Below are 12,738 nucleotides of genomic sequence, written 5' to 3' on the forward strand. Positions count from 1 at the left end.
CCACAGTCACACTCTCTCTCTCCCTCTCTCTCTCTCTCTCTCTCTCTCTCTCTCTCTCTCTCTCTCTCTCTCTCTCTCACCATTCATTCAGCAGCTCAGAGCGTCACAGAAACAGAGCCGTGGACATGTCAGCAGCTCTGAAACGATTAATGTCAGCCATCTGACCGGCAGCTGGTTCAGTCTGCCGCACAGAGCCCCTCTGTTTGGGTTTCCAGGAGTTGCGTTTTGAGGACGGACTGGGCGATAGAGCTGCTGTTTCTTTTTCCAGCAGGATTCGACAGTCAGCGCTCGTCCTCTCCAGCCTTCCTCTTCTTCTGCGTCTCGCTGACATTCTCTCAGCGCTTCGTTCTAATTTTAGAAACATGGAACCTCGGGGAGCTCTCTCCCCAAGCTATTTACGTCCTTGCTTCTCTTCCTACTCCTTCTCCGTCGCTCCCTCTTGTTGACCAGGAGGAGAACAGCAAGAGGATCTTTTGATGTCCCAAAGGCAAGGGGGGGTGGGGGGTGTTTTTGTTTTTGGGTGCTGCAGCTTTTCAGCAGCGGCTCACCGACTAACTCCCTCACAGTTGTGATTTTGCTTTTTGCGTCTGCTTGGGAACGACCCTGCATCATCCTCACTGCACCAAAAGAAACTTTCTCGTCTGGAACGGCGAGTCACAGCCTCTGTTACTATTTCAGGAGCCAGTAGAGTTCATGCTCCAGGACTCAGGGTGAGCCACACAAGCCTGTATTTCCTCATTTACTTTGACTCAATCCCTCAATCTCATCACAGAGAGGACTTCCTGGAACTGGCAGCTACAATGACGAAGAGGTGATGGTGGCTGGTCAACACACCTCAGACTGAACGGACAATAAAAGCACACTCGTGGAGTTTGTTTGGGGCTTTTTTTGTAGGTTTTACCGTTTTAGTTTCTGTTTGAAGCACAGACACTTTAGTCAGCTCCGTGTTTTCAGTCCTTCCTGAGACATCTGACATCTGTSAAGAGGAGCCGAGTCAGTTATTATTTTCCTTTTTTTTCTTGACAAACTTTAAGCAGCAGCTTTTGTCTTGGCATGCTGTTACATCCCACAGTGTCAGGATTGTGCGCCATGTTGCAGACCATCTATGAGACCGAGTCGTGTTTCTCCTCTGCCAGCACAGACGGCCGTCACCAGCCACTGGAGCTCCTGAGCAGGGGCTCTGGTGCTGCCATGCCCACCGCTGGTGAGTCATCTCAGAGAAGGTAGAGGTGGGGTTAAGTRGGAGGCTGCGATGAGATGAGATGCATTCATCTGTTTTTGCTGTGGATGTGTTTGGAGAGCATGCAGATGCTTTACCTGCAGGGTAAAAGTATATGTGGAGGTGAAGCAGTCAGTTTCATTAGGAGAGTTTGAATTATCAGCATGAAGAGCTGCTACAGTGTCTTGGAGATGTAGTTTACACATGATTATCAYCCTCCACTCAAAGCTTAAGGCAGAGCGATAAAGTTTTTGCTTGTGTCTTTGTGYGTCTGTTAGCAAAATATCCTGTGAATCACTGAATACATTTTAATGAAGCTCTCATAGTTTAATCATTAGATGTACATCTACAACTTTGGAGTCAGCTTGGTTCAAGATGGCTACCAAAACCAAATAACCTTAGAAAACGTAAAAATTGCTACAATTCAGTCAAATTCACAAATATTGASCTAAAATTGTAAGTAACATTACCTTGGCTACTCATAACACAAGATCTTTGCTTAGCTTGAGCATTAAATGTTGATTCAGTAATGTTCCTCTGTTAGCAAAATATCTGAGTTTAGCTGTATGTAAGTGAAATACATCTGCGTATACATGTATTTTGCTTTCCCAGATGTTTACATAGTCTGACGTTAAACCAGACTAAATACTTTGTTTTAGGTCAGTTTGGATTCCCAAAAGTAYTTCTATTTATTAAACACCCAGAAACTAAGAGAGTTGTTTTGAGTTTTAATACACTTATTTAAAGTCCCAAGTTTACTTTCATTTTCATAGTATTTGGTTTTGTTGCCTTTAAAATGTTTKTTTGGCTTTCGTTCCACAGCTTTTTACTTAAGTTTGCTCCTGACAGAACTGCGTCAGGACCGTAGACCACCTTGCTCACTCAACAATTTTCTGTTGGATCTATAGATCCAGACTTTGAGATGTAAATRGTAAATGGASTGTACTTGTATAGCGCTTTTCTTTACACTACAATCTGTGTCCTCATTTACCCATTCACACAGCACTCTATCAGATCTCCCACAAAGCACAATCATCTATGGAGACTAATCAGTACCAATCACATTCATACACTGATGGGACACACATCAGAGGCATTAGGGGTGAAGTGTCTTGCCCAAGGACACAACAACTGAGACAGCTGGAYGRGGGATAGAACCGCCAACCTTCCGGTTCCAGGACGACTGCCCTGACCACCCTGCCACAGCCGTCCCATGTCCACTCCAAACATTGATTTTGTTGTCCTTCTGTAACCAATGTCAGTCTGCTGAGGGTTGTTGTACATCTGAAGACTCATTTGAGTCCAAGCTTTAAYTTCCTGACTGGTGTCTTGAAGTGTTGATTTAGTCAGTCCACACAATGGTCTGTCCTCATAATGACATATATTTTGTGTCAGTCCCTCYTGCAGTAAGTCACCCCACATCATGATGCTGCCACCCCTGTAYTTCACAGTTAGGATGATGTTCTTAGATCTGGAGGCTCAGACTACAGGACGTGTTCACGAATTGGTGCCTTTGCCTCTGTTTAGTATATTCATAATCTGTTATCTGTTTTTTGTATGTTGCTTTGGGAGTAATGTCTTCTTACTCACAGAGTGTTATTTCAGTCCATGTTGGTCCAGGACTTGTTTCYCTGTGAAAAATGACAGAGCAGCTTCAGCAGCATCTTCACAACCTTTTTTGCTTTTGTTTTGGGGTTGATGCAACATTTCAAGCTGTCTCCTTCCTGAGCAGTACAGTATGATGGCAGGACGTTTCCATGGAGCTGTATAATTCTTTAAAACAGATGAATGTGGCACCCTCAGGTATCTGAAAATTGTACATAATGATGAACCAGAGTTGTGGAAGTCAACATTTCCATTCCTGATGTCTTGGCTGCTGCTTTACATGTGTTTTTTATGTTTGAGGTGTGCAGGTACCTCCAATTGACTTAAATGTTGTCAACTAACCAACCAAAAGCCTTCAAAGCCATGACATCATCTGGGCTTTACATATTATTTTAAGACGTGGTTATTTTAGGCTATGGAAACTTGTGCATTTGAAGAAAGGAATTAAAACATTATTTAAAATATATTTGGTCATGTAAAAAATAAAAATGATTTTGGGAAAKCTTGCTGACCTAAAACAGGCAGGATTTAATCTGATTTGATGTCAGACAGTGAGGAAAAACATGGTTCTATGTCTTTTTATGATGCCTGTAAGAATCTGGTTCCATGCTACTTGGATCTTTTTCCATGGAGCCCACTTTTTCTACCATCCACACTTTTTGTCTGATTAACTTAGGGTTGCAGTGGCACTTGCGTCTATATCCTGGGAGGTTGSCCACAGTCCTGTGAACCTTCTACTTTTTAATAATCTTGTCAGCTGCTTTTAGAGGAACATGAAGCTGCTTAGAGATGTAGTCATTTCCTTTAACGTCTATAATCTTCTTCCTGAGCTCCTCTGACAGATCTTTGGTTTTCCTGCTCCATGTTCAGTGTGCTGAACTCGACCAGACCCAGCTTCCTTTAATGTCTGATGGAAAAACTTAAAGGCTGTGATACTAATTAAACTCAAACAATTAGTTTGAAATGGCACTATGTTGCAAAGCATATTTTCTTTAAGGGTAGCAACTAATYTGTCTGTATTGGCATATTTTTGTAAAATACACCTAAAATCATATTTTGCAGATTTTCTTTGCTTATCCTATCCCATAGTAAGACATGCAGATGTACTTTAGACACTTCACAAGAGCTGAAGGTTTATTTCATTGAGCTGTATCAAGTTGATTTATGTCTGTGGATACAGTTTGAATTATGTTCTGCTGAAAGTTTCCCRTTTAGTAATAAGCATTTTTATTTCTGGATACCTGCAGACTTGACTGTAATGTTCTTCCTCATCATGTCACATCACAACACTACAGGTGGCAGCAGTGGCCAAAATAGTCTCATTTTCTGTAGATGGCAAAATGTAAAAATAACACCTCAAAATCCCAGAATCATTTGGTCATGTCCACGCAACATATTCTATAACGTTCCCTTATTTTTAATAGATATTTCCACCTTTAATTTCCAGTTCTGGGTTCTTTTMTTCTGACACATCTGTTAATGTTAATGACAAATAAAAACTGTGAGTCATAATGTCACTGCATCCTGTACTGCTGCTGAAAATWATGGTTTCCAAGAACCGGAACATTTCTTGGCAGCATTGCCATTCATCTCCCATCACAAAGTAATTACAGTTATTTGACCCTCTCCATCACTTTTATTTATCTTATTTCAGAAAGAGCACATTTTCYATTGGCAGTGTTATTGCTTTTGTTTTAGGTCATCAGTAGTGCCCACAGATAATGAGCCACATGTGATCAACTGAGTTTACCATACAGTATATTCTGTTTGTTAAACAAATGGAAACRAGGATAAAAATGGACTTCATTACCATCTGCTACAGGAAGATGAAGGCAGATGTTAATGGTTTTCCATATGTCTTTGTGTGTCTGTTAGAAAAATATTGTATGAACATTTGAATGGATTTTAATACAACTTTTAGGAAGTAATCACTGGATAAAGAACTAAAGAACTAATTGACTTTTACAATCAATTTTTTAAGGTGTTTGTTCATCCAAAGGACATTAAAACACAAAATACATCTATAACTCAGTCAGTTTGTATAGAAATACAGCTCAAATTTGGTGTGGTAGTTACTGAGAYTTAATCTCCAACACATATTTTTGAGCAACAGATTGCTCAAGGTTTATATTTAAAGTTTTACCATTAATGATTTTGAGTTGACTTTATCTGAACCACTTGACAAATTTTAACAAAACTCACAAAATGAACTGACAACTGAATATGTGTTGGTACTAGGGGTGGGARTCTTTTACTCTCACAATTTGATTCTGATTTTTGGGGCCACGATTTGATTCAAAATCGATTTTTCATTCAAAACTGGTAATATGAGCCCATTTTTCATGTTCCCAAAGTGTTTCATTTTGCAAATTTTGCACACTCTGAAGCTCAAGTCAAACTCAGACTCATTCGGTAAAAACCAAAATGAGCCCAAAACTTTGCATTCGATGAAGCCAGCTAAATCTGTCTTTCCTCCAGTTTTGTAGTTTCCTCTTTATTTTGGTGCTTTCTCTGCATGCATACGTTCCCATCAGGATGTCCCATGTAGTTACAAAATGGAGGCTGACAGCCATTGGATTTGCTCAATGTTTTTAACTTTTAAAATTTGATTTTGGGACATGTTAAACCAATTCTGAATCTTTGTAAATGAGAATTGCGATTCTGATGAGCCAACTAAACTTAGGAAACACGAAAGGGACCACATTTTAATCAGTTTTTACAGCTATAATCTAAGTGTGATTGTAGATAAGTGATTCACAACACATACTCCAGTTACTGTCATGTCTTGTAAGATCTTGTTAAGTGAGAGTGTGAATATTATTTACAGTAAAATTTAACTACATAAATCGGCTACAACTTAGTTACTTGTTATCAAAAGATTGTTTTAGTTTAAAACTAGCATTAAAGGTTGCAGGTAATGTGTTTCAACAGATCAGAACAGCTTTGATTAAATAATGATCATTGTTTTATTTAAAGACTTTACTTCAGCTGTAACCTAATAGATCCCATTCACAGCGGATGACCATCCCATAATACTTAGCCCACCCTTGAGTTTCTATAGAAACACCACATGTGACTCTGCCTGACTCTCTCCTAGCTTCTAATTTGTCTAAAGTACATACAGCCATTGTACTATTTTTACTCTGACTCTTGCTGTAGCTTTTTTTTTTCATTTACGTGTTTAGCAGGGCTGACGTCATAGTGCCAATTTTCTGTTAGCAATGCAGAATGAGACAGGAAAGGAGTGAAAATGAAAAGAGGAAGTCGCTCCCCCAGCAGCTGTGAATCTGCAGAAAGACTTCATCTTAGACACACGGTCCTTTCCGTGAACCTGCTGCCGTGTCATCTTCATGTCTGAATGAGCTTTCAGAAACCCTTCAGTCAAATCAGTGATGCTGGAGCCACCTCTTAACAACAGGTTGACCTGACGTAGACAGGCAGGAGGGGTATTTATCTCCTGCTACTGACAGACAAAGGCTTGTGATAAGGTTTTTGCCCRTGGTTTAAAGGGGCAATATTATGTGTTTCTCAGGCATATATTTAAATACTATACCATAATAAAGTATCAATGTCACCTTTAGTTGTTATTAAAATGCTGTTTTTATGTTTAAATAGAAAATAAATGCATCTTCTCATCACCTCCTCTTCTAAACGCCTTGAAATTGGCCTCTGTCTCTTTAAGAGCTCAGCAGATAGTTTAAGTTTCACTTTCAGTTTCACCCATTGTTACTGCCGAGAGCCTGCAGGAGCATGGGCGGTGGGTGGGGAGGTGTGGCTTCGTGATGAGGAAGCTCGGCTTAAAGACACGTCCCAGAGGAGTAGCTGGTCCCCAAAGGCGTTTCTGGTCCCCACCTGTCGTTTTGCTCCTCAGCATGGCTGCCAAAAGACGCTGCTGGATTTCTCAAACATGCATGAATGAGTCAGAGCAAGGCTTTGGGCATGTTTTTTACGAGAGTATAACATTATAACATGATATGAAACTCAAAAAAGTTGATTTTACATGATATTGCCCCTTTAAAGAAACTCTCATCACGCAATCTTTGGCTACACTTATAATCCATCTCCTTTTGGAGACAACTCAAGTCAAGAGTCKTACCACTAACAACTGGCCTTAGAAAGCACAAAAAACTGCTGCAACTTGGTTTAAAATGTTGGAAACAATTGTAAAAGTCAGCCCTGTTTGTCTGTTAGCAAAATATTGAATGAGCAACTATAGTCATTTATTCGAGATGGCTGCAACAGCTAATCAACATTTAATTAGTCAAAACAAAAAATATGCTTTTTGATAAAACAGTTGGGCAGACTCTCCATACAGAGCGGTCTGTATTTCTGCTGCCTCGGCCGTTCATAAACCACAGACAGAGCCATCCCCGTCCTGCTCAGACATGAGTTTTCAGAAATGAAGCGATCATCACCAAATGAGGCACGGAGCAGAACTCAGCTGAGTTGTCGTGGAGCACATTAAATGTGTGACAGACCTCTGCCTCGTTTTGTTTTCAAAACATGATAAATTAACTCAGTTTAATGATTCAGTTTGTGGTTAACTCATTCTTTGGTTACTGTACCTCATCATCCATCTTTCCTCAGAAATAAATCTATTTGTTGTTGCTTAATCCTTCAAGCCGACAGATCCAACAGAACGGATGTCATCGCTTCATCACATTACTGATTTACGGCACCAACTTGTCTTTTCACATGTTGGCCATCTTTTCTCTGTTACTGTCTCACTCCCTGGCTCAGAGGAGCATCAGAGTTGGGCTGACTTCGACCCCCTCGCTGTCTTGGTTTATTCTGAATCACACCAAAGCGACTGGGAGACATCTCAGTTCTGGACTGAGGCATCTCGTGAAAGAGCCTCATGAATCTAACTGGCTCTAAAGCTGTAAGCTTAAAAGATACTGAGCTAAAATCTGCAGTGGTAGTAGCTGAAAATGATCTCATTATAACACTGGAGACTGCACAGGAAGTTATTTGCGAGGTTTAACCAAAACAACTTAAAAACTCTGACTGTTTGCATTGGGTTTGCAGCGTGATCAGTCTCATTTTTAACCTGAGATTTATTCACAGGATAGTTCTTACTTCCATTCAGACACACAAACTGCACAAACCTAGTTTTTTTTTTTTTTAATTCTCCCAACTATTTCTATCTTAATGTATTAATGCGTGGAATAAGAAGTGTTCAGTTAGAATTGACTCTCTCTTTGTCAGGCTATACGAGTGTGTGTGTGTGTGTGTGTGTGTGTGTGTGTGTGTGTGTGTGTGTGTGTGTTTACCAGGCTATAAATGTCCTCCGTTTGACGTCAGATGCTGGCTGCTGTGGAATGTTGCTCTCTTGCCAAATGGACTGTTGTACACACTCACACACACACACTCACACACAGTGTGTGGTAGTGGAAGGGGAGACACGTGCGTCACGGTGAACTGCCAGGATATTTGTTTAGGTAATTCAGATGTGAGTGGCTGCACACCCATACACACACACACACACATAAATATGAACACACATGGCCTTGTTTATCCACAGCTCTCCGTTTTGTTTGAGCAGCTACTTCTTCTGAGCCAACGGTCAAAACCCAGAAGTCCTGACTCCTCCTCTGTATGTCTGGATTCCAAAATGAAAAACTGAAGATGTAAAAGGCAAACCTTAACCCTGACTGCAGATACGATCTGTGTCATAGTCTGTTGCCAAACTAGTCCCAATCCTCCAGGACAGAGCTAACTAGCTTGGCCTTTCAGTGGATGTTAGAGTTTGATTAGATTAAAAGCCATGTGGGCTGCAGACCAAGAGAGATGAGCCGGTAACCAATCAGAGCACCTTACAAAGGTCAACCTTCACTGAAAGAAGCCCTAATTGAGTTTACCCCCTGGGCAGCAGGTAGAAAATAACCTGACATCTCAGCACGTAGACGTGTGCGCCGTTTTCTAGGAAGTAGCCTAATCCCTGCCTGAGGTCAAGAGAGGCCAGGAGAGTAGATCTCTGTCAAGGGCACTCTAACAGCTGCTATTAGAAACAGGAAGCTGTGTCTTCGTCACAAGTGTGCCAGGCTTAAAGGCTTAGCATCCATTGAAGGAATGCGTATCACTTGTTGGCTTTGCAATGGTTTAGACTAAGATTGTCTTATGTTGAGAAATGATGGCTTTGTAGCATTTTTTGGTCAAACAATAAATTTAACCAACAATCTCATGGAACGATGTGAAGTGTCACTCTGAGAATGTGTTGTGAATGACTCTCAACTACTACACCAGACTGAATCTTTATATCTCTTCAGTCTATTGAGTCAGAGTCATTTTTGGGTTGGCTATTATCAGCTAGCTATTGGTGAATTGGATTGACTCCAAAAGTTAACCTGTTGTAAATGTTTAACTGAAGTTACAAAGTTTAAGGCAAAGATTAGCTGTATTTAGAGTACAGGTTGTGAAGGACTCAGCTGCTGTCACACCAAATTTTAGCTCAATATCTATTTGTTTTACTAAGCTACAGTCATTTTGTGTTTTCTATGGTCACTTGATGGTAGCGACCCTTTTGAATTGGATTGGCTCAAAGTATAAGCACATCCAGTGATCGTAATATCTTCAGAATCTGGTTTGTATTTTCACCCGTCATTCTTCTGTTTCCATCACAATACAGTGGTTTGCAAAAGTATTCATACCCCTTGAACTTTTCCATATTTTGTCACATTACAACCACAAACATAAATATATTTCACTGGAATTTAATGTGAAAGACCAACACAAAGTGGTATACAATTGTGAAGTGGAAGCAAAATTTTACATGAATCAAAACATTTTTTACAAATAAAAAACTGAAAAGTGCGATGTGCAAAATTATTCAGCCCCCCTGAGTCAATACTTTGTGGAGCCACCTTTTGCTGCAATTACAGCTGCAAGTCTTTTAGGGTATGTCTCCACCAGCTTTGCACATCTAGTGACTGCAATTCTTGCCCATTCCTCCTTGCAAAACAGCTCAAGCTCAGTCAGATTGGATGGAGAGCATTTGTGAACAGCAGTTTTGAGATCTTGCCACAAATTCTCAATTGGGTTTAGGTCTGGACTTTGACTGGGCCATTCTAACACATGAATATTCTTTTTTTTAAACCACTCCATTGTAGCTTTGGCTTTATGTTTAGGGTCGTTGTCCTGCTGGAAGGTGAACCTCCGCCCCAGTCTCAAATCTTTTGCTGACTCCAACAGGTTTTCTTCCAAGATTGCCCTGTATTTGGCTCCATCCATCTTCCCATCAACTTTGACCAACTTCCCGGTCCCTGCTGAAGAGAAGCACCCCCAGAGCATGATGCTGCCACCACCATATTTGACAGTGGGGATGGTGTTTTCAGAGTGATGTGCAGTGTTCTTTCTCCGCCACACATAGCGTTTTGCATTGTGGCCAAAAAGTTCAATTTTGGTCTCGTCTGACCAAAGCACCTTCTTCCACATGTTTGCTGTGTCCTCAACATGGCTTCTGGCAAACTGCAAACGGGACTTCTTATGGTTTTCTTTTAACAATGGCTTTCTCCTTGCCACTCTTCCATAAAGACCACATTTGTGTAGTGCAYGACTAATTGTTGTCCTGTGGACAGTTTCCCCCACCTGAGCTGTGGCTCTCTGCATTTCATCCAGAGTCACCATGGGCCTCTTGGCTGCCTCTCTGATCAGTGATCTCCTTTATTTGGCCTGTAAGTTTAGGTGGATGGCCTTGTCTTGGCAGGTTTACTGTGGTGCCATACTCTTTCCATTTCCGGATGATGGATTGAACAGTGCTCCGTGAGATGTTCAAAGCTTGGGAAATCTTTTTATAACCTAAGCCTGCTTTAAGCTTCTCCAAAACCATATTCCTAACCTGTCTGGTGTGTTCTTTGGACTTCATGATGCTGTTTGCTCCCCAATATTCTCTTAACCAACATCTGAGGCCGTCACGGAGCAGCTGTATTTGTACTGAGATTAGATTACACACAGGTGGACCCTTTTGAGTCATTAGCAGTGATCAGGCAACTTCTGAATGCAATTGGTTGCACTCAGGGAAAAGGGGGCTGAATACTTTTGCACGTCGCACTTTTCAGTTTTTTATTTGTAAAAAATGTTTTGATTCATGTAAAATTTTGCTTCCACTTCACAATTGTATAYCACTTTGTGTTGGTCTTTCACATTAAATTCCAGTGAAATATATTTATGTTTGTGGTTGTAATGTGACAAAATATGGAAAAGTTCAAGGGGTATGAATACTTTTGCAAACCACTGTATATAATAATTCATATTTCCTACTGGTGATTTGGAAAAAACCCAAACCAAATAAACATCAAAATACAACATCTCTCACTTCTGGTACCATTCATCATACGACGTAGATGAAACAATAAAAACTATGAAACTGTCTCCGTTGACAAGATTTTGTTAGATCAGGAGGTAAAATCCAACCTTTTTGGGATCTACAGCTCAGACTTCAGAGCAGAACCATCCTAAATTTGGATATGTTGGTGATTTTACCACAAAATGTGTAACTTTAGAGTGTGATGATGTCACACTAATCTCGGAACTCTTTTCAACATTTTTACAAACTTTGAGCTTCTCATAGATTATTTTCATAAGAACATTTTGTCAGCTCAGACATTTAGACCTTAGCAAGGTCTAAACTGCTAGTGTGTCAGAGTTTCAGGCTGTGTTGGTACACGTTTAACGTTTGTGCTGCTCTGAGTGGCTGCCCTCTCTCTGATGATTTGTTTCTGTTTGCAGCTCTTGTAAATGCAGCACCCAGTCCCGTGTCCTTTAGCCAAGCCGTTCTAAATATAGATCTAATGCCAATTCAATTCAATTCAAAAATACTTTATTGATCCCAGAGGGAAATTAAGTAACGCAATGTGTCAGTGCTATTCATTGCTAGGCTAATGTTTGGCTAGCAGCTATTTTTAGAAGCCAGGACGCTGCATCCCTGACTTTCAGCAGCACAGCTCATCTGGATGAAATGGACACCGACTGTACACAGCTTGCGTGTGTGTGTGTATGTGTGTGTGTGTGTGTGTGTGTGTGTGTGTGTGTGTGTGTGTGTCCAGACATTGATGCAACAACAACATTTTCCAAGCTAATCAATGACTCCTGGTCTCTTGCAGTAGTGGAGGTGAAGAGCAGCCTCACACCAGGTATGCAGAGCCCAACAGGAACAGCAAGCGAGCCGAGAGAAGGAGGAGGAGACGGCAGTGAGTAGGGAGTTTTCTAAATTCAAGGTTTTTCCAACCCAAATATAACAGATACCTGCTGTGTGCAATAGTAAAACAAGCTGCTGCTAAGACTGCAGAGGACTGTGAGGAGCTCAGACACAACAGCTTAGACTTCATTAAACACCACAGTTTTAAATTAACATATCTTATGATGAAGAATGATGAAGCTGTTGCAGTTTTTGTCCTGCAGTGAAATAATGTTTTCTACAGTGTCGTGCCATATCGAGAGAGATCACACAGTCGATGTGCTGTGGATGACTTTCAGCAACGAACACTTCAAAATTTAACTCGGCGTCCGCAAAATTGTGTGAATAGATGCACATTTTGTACATTTTTAATAGAAAAAGAAATGTGTTGACTAATTTCGTGTAGTTGTGTTGGGCGTCTTGAATCAGATTGCCGACAACCTTCTCGGCTTCTCCGTGCCACATCGTGATGCAGCCGGCCAGGATGCTCTCGATGGCACCTCTGTAAAAGGTGCACATGATGGAGATTGATGATCTATGTCAGGTTGAAAGTCCTGGACCTGAACTCTTACAGAGAACTAAAGGGGCCAGGTTTGGTTCCAGTTGGTTTAAAGCAGCTAAAAATGCAGTGGGTCTGAGCAGGAATACATCAGATACAGAACTCCAATAAATACAAAATCAAAACATTCAAGTATTTTTTCAGCTTATTATTATTATTATTATTATTATTATTATTATT

General features: G+C 40.7%; 1 protein-coding gene across 1 annotated transcript in view; it reads left to right on the forward strand.

Annotated features, from left to right (window-relative positions):
- The first annotated feature begins 111 nt into the window (after nucleotides 1-111).
- hdac5 (histone deacetylase 5) overlaps nucleotides 112-12,738 on the forward strand; it is a 56,101-nt gene continuing 43,474 nt past the window's right edge. The window contains exons 1-2 of the mRNA XM_014019412.1: nucleotides 112-1,204; nucleotides 11,926-12,012. Of these exons, the coding sequence (XP_013874866.1) occupies nucleotides 1,090-1,204; nucleotides 11,926-12,012 (202 nt within the window). The 5' untranslated portion in view covers nucleotides 112-1,089. The remainder of the gene's footprint in view (nucleotides 1,205-11,925; nucleotides 12,013-12,738) is intronic.

The sequence above is a fragment of the Austrofundulus limnaeus genome, unplaced genomic scaffold (assembly GCF_001266775.1).
Source record: "Austrofundulus limnaeus strain Quisiro unplaced genomic scaffold, Austrofundulus_limnaeus-1.0 Scaffold220, whole genome shotgun sequence".
Classification (NCBI taxonomy): Eukaryota; Metazoa; Chordata; class Actinopteri; order Cyprinodontiformes; family Rivulidae; genus Austrofundulus; species Austrofundulus limnaeus.